This window comes from Chelonia mydas, chromosome 5 (assembly GCF_015237465.2).
Source record: "Chelonia mydas isolate rCheMyd1 chromosome 5, rCheMyd1.pri.v2, whole genome shotgun sequence".
NCBI classification, from domain to species: domain Eukaryota; kingdom Metazoa; phylum Chordata; order Testudines; family Cheloniidae; genus Chelonia; species Chelonia mydas.
In genome coordinates this window covers 2,425,974-2,444,991 of record NC_051245.2, presented here as the reverse complement: position 1 = coordinate 2,444,991, position 19,018 = coordinate 2,425,974, and the positions used below count along the sequence as shown (strand labels likewise).

At 62.4% G+C, this 19,018-nt stretch overlaps 1 protein-coding gene across 7 annotated transcripts in view; it reads right to left on the bottom strand.

Annotated features, from left to right (window-relative positions):
* Positions 1–19,018, bottom strand: part of FAM214B (family with sequence similarity 214 member B) — a 71,913-nt gene that overhangs the window by 3,708 nt on the left and 49,187 nt on the right. For 4 of the 7 annotated variants that reach the window (XM_037901951.2, XM_037901952.2, XM_043547295.1 and 1 more), the window contains 8 exons: positions 11,532–11,663; positions 10,757–10,953; positions 8,823–10,173; positions 5,437–5,495; positions 4,935–5,040; positions 3,443–3,601; positions 2,340–2,408; positions 388–590 (listed from right to left, as the gene is read on the bottom strand). In XM_037901951.2, the coding sequence (XP_037757879.1) occupies positions 388–590; positions 2,340–2,408; positions 3,443–3,601; positions 4,935–5,040; positions 5,437–5,495; positions 8,823–10,001 (1,775 nt within the window). In that variant the 5' untranslated portion in view covers positions 10,002–10,173; positions 10,757–10,953; positions 11,532–11,663. Of the gene's footprint in view, positions 1–387; positions 591–2,339; positions 2,409–3,442; positions 3,602–4,934; positions 5,041–5,436; positions 5,496–8,822; positions 10,174–10,756; positions 11,040–11,531; positions 11,664–14,154; positions 14,340–19,018 lie in introns of those variants that run through there. The other 3 variants (XM_043547294.1, XM_037901955.2, XM_043547292.1) reach the window with 3 other exon arrangements.

Genomic DNA, 19,018 nt, shown 5'->3' with positions numbered 1-19,018 from the left:
GCAGGAGGGGAGCTCAGCACTGCAACCCTCTTCTCATGGCTGGCAGCTTCCCCGTGGCCTTCTGCCCTCCTTCAGAACGGCCACCGCTTCCCATTGCCGAAGGCCCCAGAGCCAAGAGCTGCCCTGGGCAAGGTCACTGCCATGGCCTGGCAGCCTTGCAGGTGGCAGTCAAGATGGCCGCCATCTCCCGTTGTTCCCAGTGGTAAGGAAGTCAGGCTGCCGCAAGGGGAACGGCCACCCCTGGGCTCAGAACCCGAGCCGAGGGGAACGGGAGGCTGCGAGGGAAAGGGAGGAGGGGGTGGGGAAGGGGCTCCTGTCCAGAAGAGGGGCCAGCTCCCAGGGTGATGGGACCCATGGCCGTCCCTCCCTCGCCACCTCAGCCCCTACCTCAGGTGCATCAGGTAGCAAAGGACCCTCCTGGGCGGGCTGGCGCAGGCCGGGTCACTGGGTGCCTCGCCGGGCCCCTCCTCCCCCACAGGCACCAGGAAGATGCGGTGGCGCAGAAAGGTCAGGTGGCTGGCCGGCATGTCCTGGAAGTCGTACGTCACCAGGAACATCTTTACCACAGTTTTGTTAGGGTTAAATAAGGTCTGGAAATGGGGAGAAAGCAGGTCAGTGGGGGGAAGGGGGTCTGAGCCACAGGGGGCAAGGCTGGGTGCCGAGGGGCTTCCAGGAGGTGTCCAGGCCCCACAAAGAGCAGGGGCCAAGGGGCTGTAGGACAAGCACAGGGTGTGACCAAGTGGTAATTTTTCATACTATTTTGTATGAATACGGTGGGTGCCTCAGTTTCCCCTATGTGCTGCCTGGGTAACTAGGTGGGGGGGCGGGAGGGGAAGGTTGTTCACTCTTTGCAGAGATCCAGGTGTGATTGACGCCTGGCTGTGTGAGGCCTGGGCCCCACCCCCATGGAGAGTCCCAGAAGACAATGGCCACTCCAGCTGCCCAGACATTTGGCACGAATGGCTGACCCTTGGCAGGAAGCTAGTGGGGGTCTGACCAGCTGGAGAACAAAGGGCTAAGGAGGGGGCCAGGTGGGGTTGATAAGTGTGGGCTGCAGGAGGCAGGAAGATAAGCTCTGGGCTGGGATTAAGGAGGGGTCAGAGGGCTCTGGGACTGACCCAGCTGGACTTTGCTGTAACTTTCTGTTCTCTGTGTTAACTAACAACTTTCTACTCTGTGTCCCAGACAGCTAATACCTCTCCTGCTGCTGCCCCGCTGGCTGGGAGTCGCTGCAGAGACAGGATGTCAGGGGGGCATTGCTCCCTTTGGGGGTGCAAGTCTCCCTCTGGTGGACTCACAGCCCGGAGCTCATGGCATTAAGTAAGGGGGTCTGAAGGATCTGAGGGTCGGTCCCAGGAGGTCGTGAGGCTCCGGGGCTGACCCCCGTGAGAGTGTGACCCTAAGGGGCTGACACACTGAAGGGCTCCTCCCAGGGACTGTTCCAGAGCCATGCGAGAGCACCGGGCCCGTGGATCCGTGATACAGGGGAAGGGGGAGAGACTTGTTGCCAGAGGAGCTCTCCCAGCACCCACCCGGCCGGGGCGGATGTCCGGGTACCAACGATGCGTGTGGTGAGGCTCGACACTGGGGTCCCTCATCCCCCAAATCCATGTTGCAGGTACTGCCGTCCTTCCCAGCAACTCCTCACTCCTTCCCTGGCCTCAATCCCCAGCTCCCTGTCTAGCCCCTACCCTAGCAATGGGTGAGACATCGGCCTTTACACTCATGACCCCTCTGGCCTCCAGCAACACCCTCCCCTGCCCCTGCTCCTGCTCAGCCCTGGCTGCACTAAGAGCTTCTGAGCAGCATCCTCCAGCCACTTGAGCTCTCCAGGCCTGTAAGGGAGTGGTGTCTCCTAGTGGTCTGAGCAGGGCACGACGAGCCAGGACTCCTGGGTTCCGATCGCCGCTCTGACATGGCAAGGCCCTGGACCCTAACCCTAGCCCTTCTGTGCTTCACTTTCCCCATCTCTGAAGCCTCGACTCAGGTTCCTATATTGGTGCCCATCACTGTGGTGTCTGAGCACCACCTGCCCAGCACGCTCAGTGCAGCTCCCTGTTCTGCTCACTGCAGAGCTCTTTATAACTGCCCTCCCTGCATCCCTGCTTTCCCCTTCTCCTTCCCTGCCAGCTCCCCACAGCTCCTGCACCGCCCCCATGCCTGGATCATGCCCGTGGTTCCTCTGGCTCCAGATCCTGGAGGCTGTTCCGCACCCATCTCTCTGGATGCTCCAGGCCCAGCTCATTCCGTGCAGCCAGACATCACCAAGCACCGCCCGGGCCAAGGCAACCGACCCCCACTCCCCATCATTGTGCTGCAGAGAGCAGGAGCCGACTCACCACTTGGATGGTTCCAGCTTTGGGGACGCTGTAACCCTTCTTTCCCAAGGCTTCCAAGTCTATCACTCCCTGGGACAAGGCCAAGAGAGAGCACATGAGCCATTTGGCAGCACCGCGGGACAGCCCGGCCCCGACACAGGGCCCAGGAGTAGTCTGGGACAAGGCCACCAGAGGGGACTCTCGGCAAGGCCCCACCTGCCCCCTGGAAGAGAACCTCTCCCCCAGCACATCGAGGTGCAGGGACTTGCCCCAGCAGGGGCTAGACGAGGCACACCCAGCACCCAGGGCTGCCTGCCTAGGAGACACAGCAGAGAGGTGAAGGCGAGATCATCCAGTCTGATCGGCTGCGTGTCACAGGCCACCACCACCCACGAAACCCAACAACCGAACTGGAGCAGAGCATCACGGCCCAAGGAGACAGATGTGTGTGCCACAGGCAGAGAACAGGAGGGCTCAACATCCCCACAAGGGCAAGGAACTGATGCAGGATTTTGGCCACAGGCTGGGGAGGAGCTGGCAGAGGGTCTCCCCTCCATTAGTGCCCTGTAAGGGGGGGCGTTTCCCCCCCGACAGGCTGGGGGTTCGGAGCTCAGGGGTGCTGGACTCATTGCTCTGTACCGAGAGCCACATGCCTTTATAGCCAGCACCTGGGTCGGGAAATACAGCCCACGGGCAGCCACTGGCTTCTATACTGCTACTCCCAGCTGACATCAGCTTAATACAGAGGAGCAACCCAGGACGACTCCAGGTCCCAGCATGACCTGCTGGCCAAGAATAAGATGTGACCGGCCAGTCACCTTCCAGCCCTCCATATCTAGGCCTCTAATCAGGGCACAGGCAGCCCCACACCACCATGCCAAACCCCTCCCCCAGAGCGGTAACAAAGCCAAGCTGAGGCGTGGATCCCGAAGTCGTGGGCTCGTCTCCCCCACCGGCAGCCCCTGGCATGTGCAGTCTCTCTAAGGAGGGCAGCCTCAGCCTGCTCCATTTTGCACACCCTCAGCTGGGCAGAGCTAGGGCACGGTCCCTGGTCCACCTGAACAGCCTGTTCCACCGTGCGCCAGCGAGCGCCCCACGCCCCCAGCCCCTGCCCAGCAGCATACCAGGAACGGTGAGGGCGCGCTGTGTTCCGAGATGTCAAAATAGGTCACGTCGACGGGTAAGGTGGCGTGTTGGGGGCAGTAGGAGCCGCTGGCCCCGATCTCCGCGGTGAACCCTTCAATCCTGCCTGATGGGGCGAAGCGCCCCTTCAGGATGGACTCCTGGGGAGAAGAGACGAGGGAAGGGCACAGCCCTCAAATGCCGATTCTGCTGCTAACCCTCAGCCTGGACTCTGCGTTCCACTCCCAAGCCAGCAGGGTCCTGCCAGGACCGTGCCCTGCGCCCTGAAGGCATACCTGCATCCTTCGCCCCAGCCCTACGGGTACACCCATGGCGGCATCCCAGCAACCAGACCACTTCCATTGGGGATCTTATCGTACTGCCCGTCCCCACAGGCTCCAAGCACGCCCGTGGGTATGAAAGACCCAGGGCCCTCTGTGCAAGTCAGGGTGTTAACGCCAGGTCCTGGGAGAATTTACACAACTCCTCCTTCAGTTTCAGCTCAGTGCAGGATGCTGTCGTGTCCTGGCCCAGACTGGGGGTAGGGTTGCTCTGCGCTGTTAAACAGCTGCTGCGCTTCGCCCCAGAGGTGGTGGCAGTGCAGCAGGGGGAGTGGCCTGTGCACTGCAGGGTGTTGTGGACGAGCGTCCCTAAAGCACCTCCAGGAGGGGAGATCCCAGAAGGCCACAGATTCAATGTGGACTTTAATCCCCCAACGCCCCAGACCCAGCTGGGGGCAGTAAACCCAGCAGGCGAACTGGGACAGAGCTCTCAGCAGGAAACAGGAACTAGACTCTTCCCCATCCTTGGGGCTGCTGGCTCTCAAGGGCAGCTGGGGCCTGGAGGCTTCTTTAGCCACAGCAGGTGAATGTACCCCCCACTGAACGTACACTGTTGTACCCCCCACTCCAGCCACATGACCTGAGCCTGTCCCATACACCTCCCGCCCCCTAGGGCCCACGAGTTCTTGGCCTCCCTGCTGAGACTGCCAGAGAGGGAGCCAGTTAGTGCCCAAGGAGCTGCTGTTTACGATGTGGGCACCTGCTCCCGACGGAGCCAGGCTGAGGCCAGCCTGTCTGATGATGGCGCGTGCCGAGCGCCAAGAGCAGGGGAAGAGAGGGCGAGTGCCGGGCCGGGGAAGTGCTGGGGCAGACTGCGGCTGGAAGGTCAGCTCTGAGGCAGCCTCTCCACTCGTCCTACCCTGGGGGACGGGGCAGCCCAGCCTGGCATCTCGTCGGGCAGGAGCACCCCACGCACACACTGCCGGCTGGGCTGAGCTGTCCCTCTGAGGAATGCTCCGAAGCACAGACCATGGGGACACACTCAAGACCACGACAGCACCATGGGGAGGGAGAGGAACACACGCAGTTCCCACCCGAGGAGCTGCACAAAGGCAGCCAGTGCCAGAGCAGGCCCTAGGGGGGCTCATTCCCCTCCCATCCCAGAGGGGCTTTCTCCCCCGTCCCAGGCCATGGGCCTCCAGGCTGTGGTTACCTCAAAGTTCCCCAGCAGAGCATGGCTGATGGAAGTGGTGGCCCAGGCAGCTGCGGAGGGCCGGGTGCCCACAGGCCCCTTCCGGAGGCTGCTGCGGAGATGTCTCCTTCAAAGAGAAGTCAGCATCAGTGCTGATCTCGGGCAGCCTCGGGCTCCCACTTCTGTTCTCCCCGGAAGGTCATCTGCCCCTGTCACTGCACCCCCAGAGCACACAGCTCCCCACAAAAGGCAGGCAGGATCCACCCACCCAGCTACCTAAGGGTCCAAGGGGCTCCAAGTGGGAAGGGTGCTGGGGAGGGTCTGTGCAGATGCACCCTGTCCCAAACAGAGGGGCCTGGGCATGGCAGGGCAATCGCCCCAGGAACCAACCCCCGCGCCAGGGAAGAGAGGGGCAGAATCACGGCCAGTCTGCCCAAGAGCAGCCCCCTTGCCCACAGTGCCCGGGGCCCCCGCGGCTTGGCCCTGACCCCAGCAGGGGAACCAGGCAGCTCAGGACACTCACGATTTCAGGCGCAGCCCACTCTTTAGCCTTCGCCCCACCGCAGTGCCGTCTGCGGAGCGCTAGGGAGACAAGAGGCCCAAGAGCCGTATTAGGGGCAGCAAATGGGCCAACTCCAGAGCACCCACCAGACCTCTCCCAGTCCAGGGCCCGCACCCACCAGCTCTTCCCATCACACACGTCAGCACCTCCCCGTCACAGCTGGCCCAGAGAACGCCCCTCCCACATGTGCCACACACCCTCCTCCCTCAGTCAGCTCTGCTGATGGGACACAGGACTGTCATTCACTTCCTGTGCACACCATGAAGCAGCTACATGTTCCACTCACAGGTGGCTGCAGGGTGGTGGCAGAGGGTGGTGTCTGCTGGGCCCGCTCCCCACCCCCTCCCGAGATGAGAGAGACGGGAGGAGAATGGCCAGGGACTGGCACTGGGGGGCCTTGTCCCTGAGCGACCGTCCCTGACTGCCCATTAAAGTTACAAGCTCCCCCGTCCCCTCAGAGTCCCCACACCAAACCACAGTCTCCCACGCCCTCCCCCATACACACAGGGACCAGGTCAACGCAGCAGGGCTCCAAGAGCAACAGAGACATCAGGGAAAGCCCCATTAGACCCCCAACAAGGCCCACCCCTCAGGCCCTGCAGTCTGTTCTCCAGGGCTGGGTCCAACCCTGGTTCTCCCAGTGGCAGGGACTCCACTGTGAAAGGCAGCTCATTCCCCCTCTTCGCTTTGCCCTATTCTCCAGGGGTCCCCTCCTGGGCATTACCACAGCCCCTGGCTACTGCTAGCTCAGCCACCAGCAGAGGCCACGGCTCCTGCCAGCCAGACCATGGAGCCACCGGAAATCTCCAACGAGGGAATCCACAGCCAGGGCCAGAGGGAGAGAGTGAACCCTTGCCTCTCTTTGGGTGGACGGTGGGCTTACCCCACCAATCCCAAAGGGCTTTCCGCGATCTCTGCTGCCTCCAGGAGCCTGTACCAGGCACCAAGGACAGCCAGGTCCCGGCAGGACACGTCCCATGTGCAGTCCCAGCCAAAGGTGTCTGACAGTTCCCCTCTTGCCTCCCCGGTCATGCACACACACACAGAGACGGGGATCTGTCAGTGTCCAAGCCCCACCGGCTGCAGGCATCCCGGCAACTTATTAATAGGCCCAGCGCCCCACGAGCTGGCACAGCTCTGACAGGTACTTCCCCCAAGCCAGCCAGACGTGGGCAGAGGCCTGGACCACACATTTACGGGGCAAGCAAAGGCACTAAGACATCGTCAGCACGCAGCTAGGCTTTGAACATTCCCGTGCCTGCCATTCACACACACCCACCCCCCCCAGGGTCCGACGCTGCTGCAGAGCTGCAGGCAGGCCCAGAATGACACTTACCAGGAGATGCCCTGGCATCTCTTGGACACTAACCAGCCCCAGGTAATTCATGTCAGGTCCCCAGTAATGCCCAGCAGACACAGCTGCGTGGCTCATGCCAGCAGCCCAGGGGCCGAGCCCTGAGAGGTCGCGGGCAGCCAAACCTGGGCTGAGTTACCAGCTGGGTGTGGCCGACCCCTTTTATAAAGGGCACTCGCCTTTCTAGGCATTTTACCTTCTGGAAGAGACACAAAAGGGCAGCACAAAACAGAGCAACGGGCCAGCCAGGCCCCAGCCTGTGTGAAAGGGGGGTGAAGGTTCCAGGGTGCTGGACAATAGGCGGCTGCCTGGACTGGGGTGGGGAGTAGGGCTGGAGGGGAGCACTCCTAGAGCGGGGGGCTGGTGGGCTGGGAAATGGCTCCAATAAGGAAGAGCCAGGGAGTCAGGAACGTCACCAGGCTGATGGGGACGGGCCCGAGGCTGTTCACACATCAGAGTGCCTGAGGATTGCAATCACCGCGTGCCAGGCTGCACCGGGCAGCAGCAGGGCAGAACGGAGCGGGGGTGTGGTTAGCTGGCCTCGGGCTCCTGACAAGCACCAGGGTGCATGTGCCCAGCACATATGTTTGTGTATGTGTCATGCATGTTTGCGTGCATGCCAGCTGGGGGCAGAGCACACATCAGTCCTTATACCAGCTCATCTATCCCCCGGCCTCAGGAGTCACGCAACCAGCAGGCCTGCCAGAGATGGGGGGCGCCTGGCCGCTCAGCATGACCTCACTGGTGACCCTGCAACGCAGGAAGTGGCGGGGACAGGGAGACGGCTAGTGAGCTGGATGGGGAGGATACTGTAGGGCCTGGGCTGGGGAGAGGCTGGGCCACCCGGAGCATAGGAGGGAGCAGCTGGACTGGCAGGGAGCAGACCCGGGACGGAAAGCACAGCCGAGGACTCAGGCTGTCCCCCTGGCAAGGGGTCTCCGGGCCCCCTTCCCACACTCCAGGTACAGCACGGTCACACGCACCCCAGCACTGCCCCCCCAGGGCACCTGAGCCTCTGCCTGGCAGAGGGAGCCCAGAGCTGGGCTCCGCACAGATGCCGGGAGAGGCAGTCCTGGCCCGGGGGAGGGGGGCCTCTCTCCGCACTCCTCCCCCAGGGGCAGCCAACCCCCACAACGGGACCTGCAGGGGGCCCCTCTCTGAGCTTGGAGGTGCTCAAGCTGTGCCCAGCTCCACAGCACAGAGACCCACCAGGCACCAGGACAGCCAGCCTGGGCACAGGATTTGGCTGACTCATGGTGGCATGCAGGGGCTGTCAACCCCCCCCCACAGTATTGGGGGGCTCGCCCGGGCTCTGGGGGAACCAGGAGCCGAGATGGGAAGGTCCCAGGCTCAGCTCAGCCCTGTGGCCATCGGCCAGGAAGGGTCCTGTCTGCCCCAAGGAGCAGCAGGTTACCGGGCTCTGGGAAGCCCCTGCTCCTTCTGCGGGTGTAACGTGCTAGAAGAGAACCCACGGGCTGCCCCTCCGCACAGACAGGCCCCGCCACAAAGCGCCCACCCCAGACAGTGTCACAGCACAGGGACCTGCTGCTCTCAGGGCTCCGGGATCCTCAGACTCTCCTGCTCCTCCTACGCCCCCCGGCTCCAGCTGCTGCCTCCCCCACTCCACTAATGCTGCCCTTCCCCCCTATGCCCCCGTGGAGCTGGAGAGGGTCCAGGCACCATGGCCAGGCAGCTCTCACTGCAGGCCGAATGCTGCCCGGAGTCAGCAGACCTGCACGCCAGGCTCCAAGCCCTACTACGAGCCCTGCGCCCTGGACTCTTCCAGCCACCCGTCAGCGGGAGGAGGGGACAGGACACACAGGACAGGACAGCCCCTTCCCCAGCTGCCCACTGACTCCTTCCACAGCGTCCGACCCATGGCCCCACCCCATCTGCGAGCCCCTCACTGGCTTCCCATTCGCTTACCCCTTCCCCAGCTCCTCTAGGCCCGCCCTTCCTGCCCCAGCCCTGCAGCCCAGCAGGAGGCGCTCACCTTGGCACCTGGAAGCAGGTGGTTCCAGAAGGGGGCGCCCTTGGCATCGGTGCTGCGGCAGGCGGTCAGGATGGGGTGGCACAGCGGGGCCCGCTTCTTCCTCGCCGGTGCCACGCTCTCGTCTTCCGAACACGAGTCCGCCACGCCCTCGCCCGAGGGCAGCAGCTTCCTCTTCGCCGCGCAGCTGCCCCCACCGGCCCCGGGGGGCCTGCTGCCCATGCAGGGCGTTTTCTCCGAGGAGCCCAGGCCGTTGCTCTCGGGGCCCAGGGCCACCCGTGGGGTGTGGGGCTCCTTGTGCCCATCGGCCCCAGTCAGCGGCTCCCCTTCTCTGCCAGCCCCATGGCTGTGGGCGGGGCTGCCCCCTGTCTGCTCCTCCCCCCTCCCACCCGAGGCTGCCCAGGGTTTTTGTGCAATATTGTGCAAATCAATGTCAAGTCGATTTTGGCTGCTAGCCCTTTCCTCCCTCCGGGCCCCGCTCCCCTCCGCAGGCTGCTCCCTGGCTTCAGCCAGCCCGGGGCACTCCCTGCCCTCCACGGAGCCACAGGCTCTGGGACTCCCCAAGGGGCCAGCCCCCAGCTGGGCAGGGCAACTGTCTCTCCTGTGCAAAGTGCTGCAAGCTGTGTGCTGTGGCCAGGGGGAGGCAGCCTCCCGCAATCTGTCCTCTCGGCAGGCCCTGGGGCTGCTCTCCCAGGCCCCACATCGGTGCTCCACCACCCGCAGGCCGCTGTGGGAGAAGTGCTGGGCCGAGCCACAAAGGGACAGCTCCTCCACCAGCAGCCCGTCCTCCAAGGCGGTGGCATCTGGGGCGTCCTGGCCAGGGTGCAGCTCCCCAGGGATCCCGTCCTGCCTGGCCTCAGCCCCCGTGCCCCCCCAGTGGGCTCGCTTGGGATCCCGCCCAGCCTCCGGAGCCCACTGCTCTGGGTACCCTCTCTTGATGGCCTGCCGCCCACCCCCAGCTCTCTGGTCTGCTGGCTCGGAGGAGCTGGAGAGGTGGGAGAAGATGGAGACCTGATAAACCTTCTGGCGCTTGATCTCCGTCTTGTTGTAGCCCATCACGATGCTGCGGCGGGGGCAGCGCTCTGGGGGTGGCTCCAAGGCCGCCTGGCCGCCTGGCCGGGACAGGCCCGAGTCTGTGCCATGCTCCTGGGGGAGGGACGCCTCAGCATGGATGTGCCGCATGGAGCCTTAGCGGGCTGGACCCCAACCAGAGCCAAAGACGAAACAGCCCATAAAGCGGCAGGGAAGGGGTGTACGGTGTCAGGAGGTCACGGGGCTGAAGAAAGGGGGTGGTGTCTCAGACCCCTTCCCTCCGGACAAGCCCTCCGCTACGGAGTGCACTGCAGTGCCGCATCTGTGGGAGCAGAGGGGAGGGGATCAGCCCCTGGGACCCTGGCCCAGGCACCCCTCCTTGGTGCTGCAGGCTCCACTCCACAGCCTTGCTACTGCCCCGGGGGGCCCAGCAGGTTGGTGCAGAGCCCCACAGACTGCCCTAGCCTAGGTCTCCCACTCCCAGGGCCGGGCCCACAGGAGGAGCCAGGCTGGTCGGGGAGCAGCGCGGGCCAGCTCTCCGGAAGCCCTGTAGCCTGGAGGCAGGGGAGGGCTCCCAAGCCCCAGATGTGGGGAGGCTGCTGAGGCCTATGTGAGTCTATGCCGCCCCGCAGGGACAATGCTGGGACCTCGGGCCCCGCACTCAGAGAGTCGGGAGGAGTCCCTGGCTGGGCCAGTCAGCGCTGTAACGCAGGGGCCATGGGGGACAAGGCCAGACATGCACCAGGTCGAGCCTCAGCTAATCCTCCAGCCACAGGAGCCGGGGAGGCTAGCCTGGCCTCAAGGGGGCAAGCAAATGCTCAGTACCCCTTTGCTTTAGTAGCCAGTGCAGGCTGCCAAGCCATCATCTCCCCGATCACGCGCTCGGGCCGCGGCTGGGCACTCACCACCCACCCCTCGCCGAGCAGCTCTCCTGCCCCAGCAGCAGACGGTCGTTGGCACAGCTAGCTGGAGACACCTGCCATCCGGGCACCCCCCAGAAGCGGCGCGGCTGCCGAGGAATGGCTCCCACCATCACGGGCGTCGGGATCTGCCTCCAAATCACTGCAGGGGCCTGGCGGGCTCTCGGGCCTGTTCAGCACCACTAATGGGGGAAGGAGAGGGAGGGTTGACGCGACTCTCAGACCCGCTGACACTGGCAGGGAGTGGAACGTTTGGACAGACGGGCACCTGGGGAGGACACAAGGGCAGGCGAGACACTGATTTAAACCAGGCTGGCCCATGTGCAGCCCACAGCCCCCTCGCCTGTAATAAAGGCCAGGCCACAGAGCCTAGAGCTACCCTTCCACTGGGATTCATAGGCACTGGTGGGGACGGGAGCCCAGCTCTGCAGCCAGAGAGCTCCCTCTTCCTGGACCTGGGTGCGAGGGGCTGGAGGAGGAGAGGAGAGGCCAGGCCACAGGGAGTGGGGGAAGCAGCGGGGCAGGGGGCATGAGAAGATTCATGGGAGGGTGGAGACCTGTGGCTGACATGCGCTGCTGCCTGGGACACAGCCTCCAGGGTCACCTGCTGGCCCATCGGGCCTGGGATTCCCCATGAGAAAGGGCCCCATCGTCTGATGCAAAGCAAGAAGCCCGTCTGTGTTGGGGGCGAGTCACGATGGATTCTTCCCAGCTTCAGCCAGCACACAGACGGCAGGCCTTGCATTCAGCCGGCACTCACCCGCTCCAAGGCACCCGCCATGGGCTAGGCAGGACTGCAGGGCAACAGCAGACGGACCCCACGCAGCATCGCTCCAGCCACTGCGGCGATGGCTGCTCACTCACAATCCCACCAGCACGTCAGACATGGCACCTGCGTGGAGAGACAGAGACTCAGCCCCAGAGCACCCCACATGGCCTGGCTCCACGGGGTGCGAGCAGGGTGCTGACACTGCATTCTGCCCTCCACGCCCCCCTCCCCGCACCGCTCACACCCTCCCTCAAGGGGGCAGCCACCAGGCGCAGCTCAGAGGGAGCGTGTCCGACACAGCAAGATGGGGCAAGTCCCTTCACTGTGTCCTATTCCACTGGGCAAAGATCCCCCTGTGAGTCTGATGCCACTGGAAGGGGGTGGACAGAAGACAGAGCAGGGCACAACAGGCCATACACCCCAGCCACGCGGCAGGACTGGAAGGAACGACCCCCTGGGCAAAGAGAAGGGAGTGCCAGCACTGGCCCATTCAGTCGCTGGCCTCTCTCCTGCAGAGGCTCCCAGCAAGGGGGCCGGTGGAGGTGACCATCTGGGGGTTGCGGAGATCAGTCCCGCTGGGCGCAGATAAATATATCTGTGTGTTACACCCAAGCGCTGGGACCACTGGGCCTCCCAAAGGCAGTGACCAACCTGATTCAAACCCAGATGAGATGCGAAATGCAAGCAAACCCCCCAACCTGGGGCTGGTTTAGAGCCGGTGGCCCCTAGAGGGGAAACGCCCTGTGTCCCATTCCCTATCCGTGAGCCAGCCAACCCCCACCCCACTGGATTGGAACCAGTACCCTAGAGACACAGAGCACACAGCCCTTCCCCTGACACAGTGGCCCCGACACATGGGATAAGAGTAGAAACAAGATGGTGAAAAAGCCCCATATCCTAGTGGCCTACGGGCAATGCCCACAATAAGACGTCGTAGGAAAGATACAAGGACGTTTCCAAAAGTATCCTTGCCCTGGGTGTCCGAGTACATCCCAGCTCCTCGGCTGCGTCCCTTGGATTGGGAGCTCTCAGGAACAGGGCCTGGTGTTATGCTGTCATATTCAGCACTCAGCGTGCCGCAGGAGCTGGGCAAGCAGCCAGCCAGCTCTTCCCCACTTTTCGAATGGTGCCTGAAATGAACACGGCCTTTCCGTTCACTCCCCGGGTTGTGCACCAGCACCAGAAACACCGTCAGCTGAGCTGGGCCAAGAGCTGAAGGGAATTCAGCTACTGCCAGGGCTCAGCGTGGCCTGCTGGCCTCCCTGCCTCCCAAGCCTAGGAAGCAGAGGGTGAAGATACACAGACTTGCGCGGGGCACTTGCACCAGGACACAGCCACGCTGCAGCAGGTCCCGCATAGATCTAAAGCGCAGTAGGGCGACGGCCATATGGAAATACCAGCCCCTTTCCGATCCCCCACCCAGAGCGCGACGGGCTAGTGGAGTGACAGGTGCGCATGCCCTGTCCACACCTCCAGGCCACAGGGGAAAGTGCAGCTACGCTCACCCCTCAGCACCAGGGGTGGGATTCTGACCAGGGTGCCAGGACTTGGAGGGGAGGCCTGCGAGGAACACCCACTCCGGGAGGTAGCATTAGTGGCTCAGCAGGGTCGATCGTCCCTCCAAGGCAGTGCAGCGCTAGGGGCCCGACGCAGCTGGGGGTGCCACCATCCACAGGACTGAAAACCCAGGTGCTGACGACACGCGTCTGTTCTAACGTAGCCACCAGAGGGGAGAACAGTCAGGTCAGGCCTGGGCAATTACACTCTACATCCCAATTTCCCCCGTGCAGTTACAGCTCTTCACCTCGCCCCCCAAGCTCTCGTGCAGCATTGCTGTGAGCTGTTCGAATCTGCATGTCCTACCCCAGAGGCAGCTGCATTTTAGGTGTGTCACGCCGTCGAGACAGCATAATAGATGAACAGTCCTAGGGCAGACCTGGCTCACACGGCCAGCTTCCCGTAGCACACCCCGGTCACCAGATGCAACGCAACATGGGAAGCAGCCAACACACCCACACCGGTGGCTTCTCCACTGGTTGCAGGCTAAATGCTGGGCAAAGCCAGCACGTTTGCGTGAGCCTAGGGCAGGAAGGAACAGTCCTCACCAGACAGCAGCGGGGCCAGCCCAGCTTGCAAGCAGCAGCAGCTCCTGAAGCCAGAATCCCAGGGCTGCTTGGCCGCTAGTCCGGTTTATTACAATCAAGCCCGGCTAGCAGCACTGGCTCTGAGCGCTGCTCAGGGACCTCGGGCTGCCTGCTGGCACTTGTCCCTTCCTGGCCCAGGAGACAGGCCGCAGCACTGGCCACTGGCCACATTCTTCCTTCTGCAGACCCTCCTTGCCCCGGGGGCTGGCCTCGGATGGCTACACCGACCTCTCTACCTATGCCTGCTGCTGGCTGATCAGGGACCCACCTCGCCACCCCGACTCTGCCCACCACTGCTGCCCTAGGGGAGCTCCTAGGGCTCTGCCACCATTGAGGATCCCCCTACTTTCAGGCACACCGTGAAATCGCCTCATTCCCATTACCTCCGAGGGGATGACACGCAGGCTGCAGGCCAGACTGCAAGCCGCATGGCAGGTCAGAACTAGGCTCAGCAGGAACCCGGTACCTACGTGGGCACGAACCAAGCCCTGGAGGCTGCATGCAGGGTGGGCTGAGCAGCTGGGCAAGGCCAGCTGTGGGTCAGTGCGGCTCCGTCCCGGAGGGTCTGGCACCGGGGGGGCTGCTCCTTCCCACCCCAGAGACCCAGCCTGCCTGCAGCAGCATTTTGCTGTTTACGGCACCCAGCCCCTCCCTGCTACAGCCTGTAACCCTTATATAGAGCGAGCCGCGCACAGCGCGGGGCACCAGGAACTCCCACGCTCCGGCAGCGTGACAGACAGGCAGGGACAGGGAGCCGGCGCCCTCCCCTCCCCCAGAGGCAGGCCTCCCGCAGCCCTGCCTGCAGGGAGCTAAGGGGGGGACCCCCAGCCCACACAGTGGCCCAGCAGGTAGCTCACTTCCCACCTCGAGCCCCACAGGCCGGCCCAGCTGGTGTTACCCGCCCTCCCCCGACAAGCCCAGGCCGCTGGTGCGATTTCATGGGGGTTTAGCCCGTGCTGTTGCTAAGGACGGGGCTGGGTCACACACACACACTCCTCCCCCTGCCAGCTCCCAGCCCTGGCTCCCTCCTACGGACCTGAGGGCATGCTGGGGGCACGCAGGGCAGCCACGGCGCCCCTGGATGTATGCAGGGTCCCAGCCTGGCCTGCTGGAAGAACCCAGCCAGGAGCTCCCAGCTCTGCCCCAACTCCCCCTTCCTCATACTGTAACCCCCCACCCCTCCAAGGCCCCAGAGCAGACCCCTCAGGACTTCAGTCTGACCAAGCCTGCTGCTGCACCCGAGTCAGCACCTCTCCATGAGGGAATGGGAAGCAGCCTGCGCTCCCTTGCTGGCAGAGCACCGGTCAGGCTGCTTTAGGGGTCACCTTCCCCCCACCCCCCAGGTCTCTTAGGGTGTGGATCCAGGAATACACAGGGCCTGGCTGGTCTCTTCCAGCTCTTCCCCTGCCCTGCGTCTGGAGAAAACTCCATCTTCCACCCAAAGTCCTGTGCTGCCCCACCAAGGAACCAGGCCAGAGGAGTCTGTATGGGGCCAGGGGCGGGGAGTTCTGCTCTCCAGCCGCAGGGCCCCAAGCACATCCCAGTGGTGCATTACGGGCAGGTGGACATTCACACAGCTAGTGCTGGGGGTGGGACTGCATCACAGCCAGGGCCAATGGTCTGGCGGGGACTGGGGAAGCTAGGCGGATCCCTGGTCTGACCTCTTTAGCAGGATAAGGAAGACCAGGGTCCATTGGTCTGCTTCAGGGCAGCAGGAACAGGGCGATGAACCAGTGCCCTGAGCCAAGGCAGGCAGGGTTACCAGATGCAAGGGGCTGGTGGTCTGATCCGGTGGGGACAGAGGCCAGAACTGGGGCTGAGATGACTGGAGAGGGGGTGTCCTCAGTTGGCTGAAGGGCAGATGTGGCAGCTATAACAATATTCAGGAGCTTCCTGCCTGGACGTGAAACGGACAGACAGCCCTGGGCCGAAGCAGCCGCCCCTGCATGGGGCGGGGGATGGAAACCTCACCACTGGCTGGGGCAGCGGGAGGGGTGGCAGAGGCAAGCCCTGCACGGCACCATGCATTCCAGCCTGCTGGTCACGTTCTGATCCGCTCCCAAGCCAGAGGAAGGCGTGTGGGAGGTCAAACTAAACCACCCGGAGCAAGGAAGTGTCCACAGACCTCCCCCACTTGCAGGGCCTCCCACTGGGGAGGCCAATGGGGGTCACCAGACAGTTGTGCCAGGAGAGAGCACACAAGCGGAGCTCTCCAGCAGCTCCTCCCCGACAGCAGCATGGCCGGGCGAAGCACACCTTCGCTATGGCCCATGGCACTGGAGGCAGGCTGTGCACCTCCACAGGGTGTTCCCACCTCTCTCTGGCTGGCAGGCTGGGGAGATCTGCAACAGGCCCAGGCCCAGGCGCCGTAACGATGGGGCACTCAAAATGCAGGAGGAGGACAGTGGCACACAGACCCTGCTGGAGCGTCCTGGAGCAGAGGGGCAACCAAGCGAGCCAGTCACGCTCCGGTATAGGAAGGGTGGTGACTGCGGTGCCCAGAGGAGTGACACAGAGTTACCAGAGTCACAACCAAACGCCTCTCCCTCGTCACCACAGCAACACCAGGCGATTGTTGGGGGACACGCATAGAGCTGGGCAAGAGTTTACCTGCTCAGAAATTCAGTTTTGGGTCAATCAAACCTGCTCCTTGGCTCAGGGACCGGAGCCTGAATGTCCCTCTCCCCCGCGTGCTCTGTCCACTCAATATTTTCGTATTTATTCAGTGGGGACCAGTTCCACGGGGGAGAGACAGAGCCCCGCTCCCCGAGTACCCAGTGACTAGTGCACTCATCTGTAATGCAGGAGACCCACCTTCAAGTCTCTGCTTCCAATCAGGCAAACTGGGGTCTTGAACCCAGATCTCCCGGCTGAGTGCGCTCACCATGGGGCTCTGGGCGGGGCTCTGGTTGGGGAGCTTTATTCATTTCACTGGTCAGGGTTCACGTTTAGCAATTGCTGAGTTTTATGTAATGACCAAAACATCAGGGGAGGGGCTGGGCTCTTTCTTTGTACACACCTGTGATGGGGTGTCCACCATCCACAAGCCCTGAGCGGGGCAATGTGGGCCAGGAGGGGAACCACCGCTTACGGGCAGAGGAGAAGCTGGGATTGGCATATAAAGCCAGGAAGTGAGAGCAGGGAGAAGGTGCGGGGATGAGCAGAGGGAAAGGGAATTGGCCAGCATCAAGGGGCAGATCCAGGGGGAGCGTAAACCCTGGGTCCAGCCCGTTGAGAAGAGGCTGAGGGGGTGAACTAGCCATGGAGAGCAGAGGAAGCTCTGGTGGTAAAGCCAGAGACAGGCCAGGAGCTAGAGAGGGCGGCAGGAAGAAGCCTAGGGAAACAGCAAGGGAGACACCTAGTCACAGGCTCCCTGGGCTGGACCCAGAGTAGCCAACAGGTCCAGGTTCCCCTACCAGCCACTGGCAAAGTGGCTCAGGCCTGGAGCCGAGATGGCAAACGGACAGCTTGTCTGGTGGGATTTTGTTATACGGGGAGTGGGAGGGGACACTAGATAGTGACCTGGCTGACTCACGCAGAGAGAGGGGGACCACAGAGCAAGCAACCGGCAGAAGGGGGCCCCAGATGGGGAGACAGCTAGTTCCCAGACCCAGCCACAAGGAGGCGCACCTGCAGCGAGTGCAACTGCTTCACAATAGTGCATCGAGTAATCTCTTTGTAACATTCCCTAGCGCCCTTCTACATCGTACTCGTTCAAACAGCGCCACATTCACGTGTACTAGTGAACCTTCAGTCCGCGCCAGCAGCCTCTAGGCACACCAGTTCATGCACAACGCTCTAGTGGGCTTTAGAAATACCAGCCACGCAGTCTGTGTTACGGCTCCATGGATGAGTTCATCATCAGGACCAACAAACTCCAGCAAGACTCGTCCGTAGTTGCGGCTCCAGGTAGGCAGATACACGTAACTGTTTCGGATGTGCACTGGACAAGCACCGACTGGTGTTTGGGTACTGGGGTGTTTGATCAGTGTTTATTGGCTAACACCTGAAATCAGAAGCGCATAAGGGGGCAGTCACCTCCTCCTTCTCTGGTGGTTTTGTCCTGTTTACAAATGTCCTGTTTTTAATAAAAAAGCCGTTAAGATGGCCCAAGCCAAGACGGAACGTTTCTTTACACCTCATATGAAAGTGTCATCAAGAAGATCTAAATCTTTTCATGTCGGGTTGATCCCAAAAGAGTTTTTTGGCTGGGCCAGGGGCTCAAAGCGTCAGTTACTGGCAGGGGCACAGCCGGACAGCAGCGACAGGGCCAAACACAGAGGCACTGGGGTGGGAGGCGAGGGACGGCCTAGCACCCAGACAGAGAGCCAGGGGCCATTACTAGGGAAGAGGAGCCCCCCACAGCATTCTGCAGAGAAAGGGGGCGCTGATGCTGAGGGGCTCTAGGGTAAGAACGGCACTGTGTTTTAAAACCCACAGCAGTGAGTCACACAGCCCAGGTTGAGTGCTCTGGTGCTAGAAACAGCAGCGTAGACGTTTCCCCACCCCTCACCCTACCCCCAGCCCTCAGAGCTCAGCTCCAGGCCACACCAGCTGGTTTGAGTGCTGTAGTGCAAGCCCAAGTCTGCAGACATGCTGCTGCGGGGTTTCGAACGCAGCGCGGACGCACTCTAAAGGCATGTTTACACATGCAGCAGCGTGCGGAGCACCGAGGCTGCACGCCCAGGTAGCCCTGGTGTAAATGGCAGTGTAGACAGTGAGGCATGGCTTAGGCAGAGTACAGCTGAGTGCCCTACACACCTGAAACCTCAGGGTATAAACCCTACATGGGCTCTCCTCAGACCCATGCAGAGCCTCCCATGTCTATACTGCTGTTTGTCATACTAGCTCCCCCCACCAGGGTCTTTCCCCGCCGCCTCCCCCCTGCCAGAGCTTTTCACCAGCGTGTAGGGACACCACAGTGACAAGCCTGGAAGCAGCCCGCCTTTCACTGCAGTGTGTAGCTGCACTCCACACACCACTGTAAGCGCAGACGTAGTCTACTCCAACAACAGCCAGAGCCAGCTGTACCAGGTACCTCTCTTAGGCGGTACTCTGTAGATCAGTGATTCCCAAACTTTTGTGCTGGTGACCCCTTTCACATAGCAAGCCTCTGAGTGCGAGCCCCCCCCATATAAACTAAAAACTTTTAAAAATATATTTAATACCAGTATAAATGCTGAGGCAAAGCGGGGTTCGGGGTGGAGGCTGACAGCTCATGACCCCCCACATAATGACCTCACGAGCCCCCTGAGGGGTCCCGACCCCCAGTTTAGGAACCCCCTGCTATAGATGACTGCTCCCGCAGTCCTTCCCCATGGCCCTGGAGCAGGG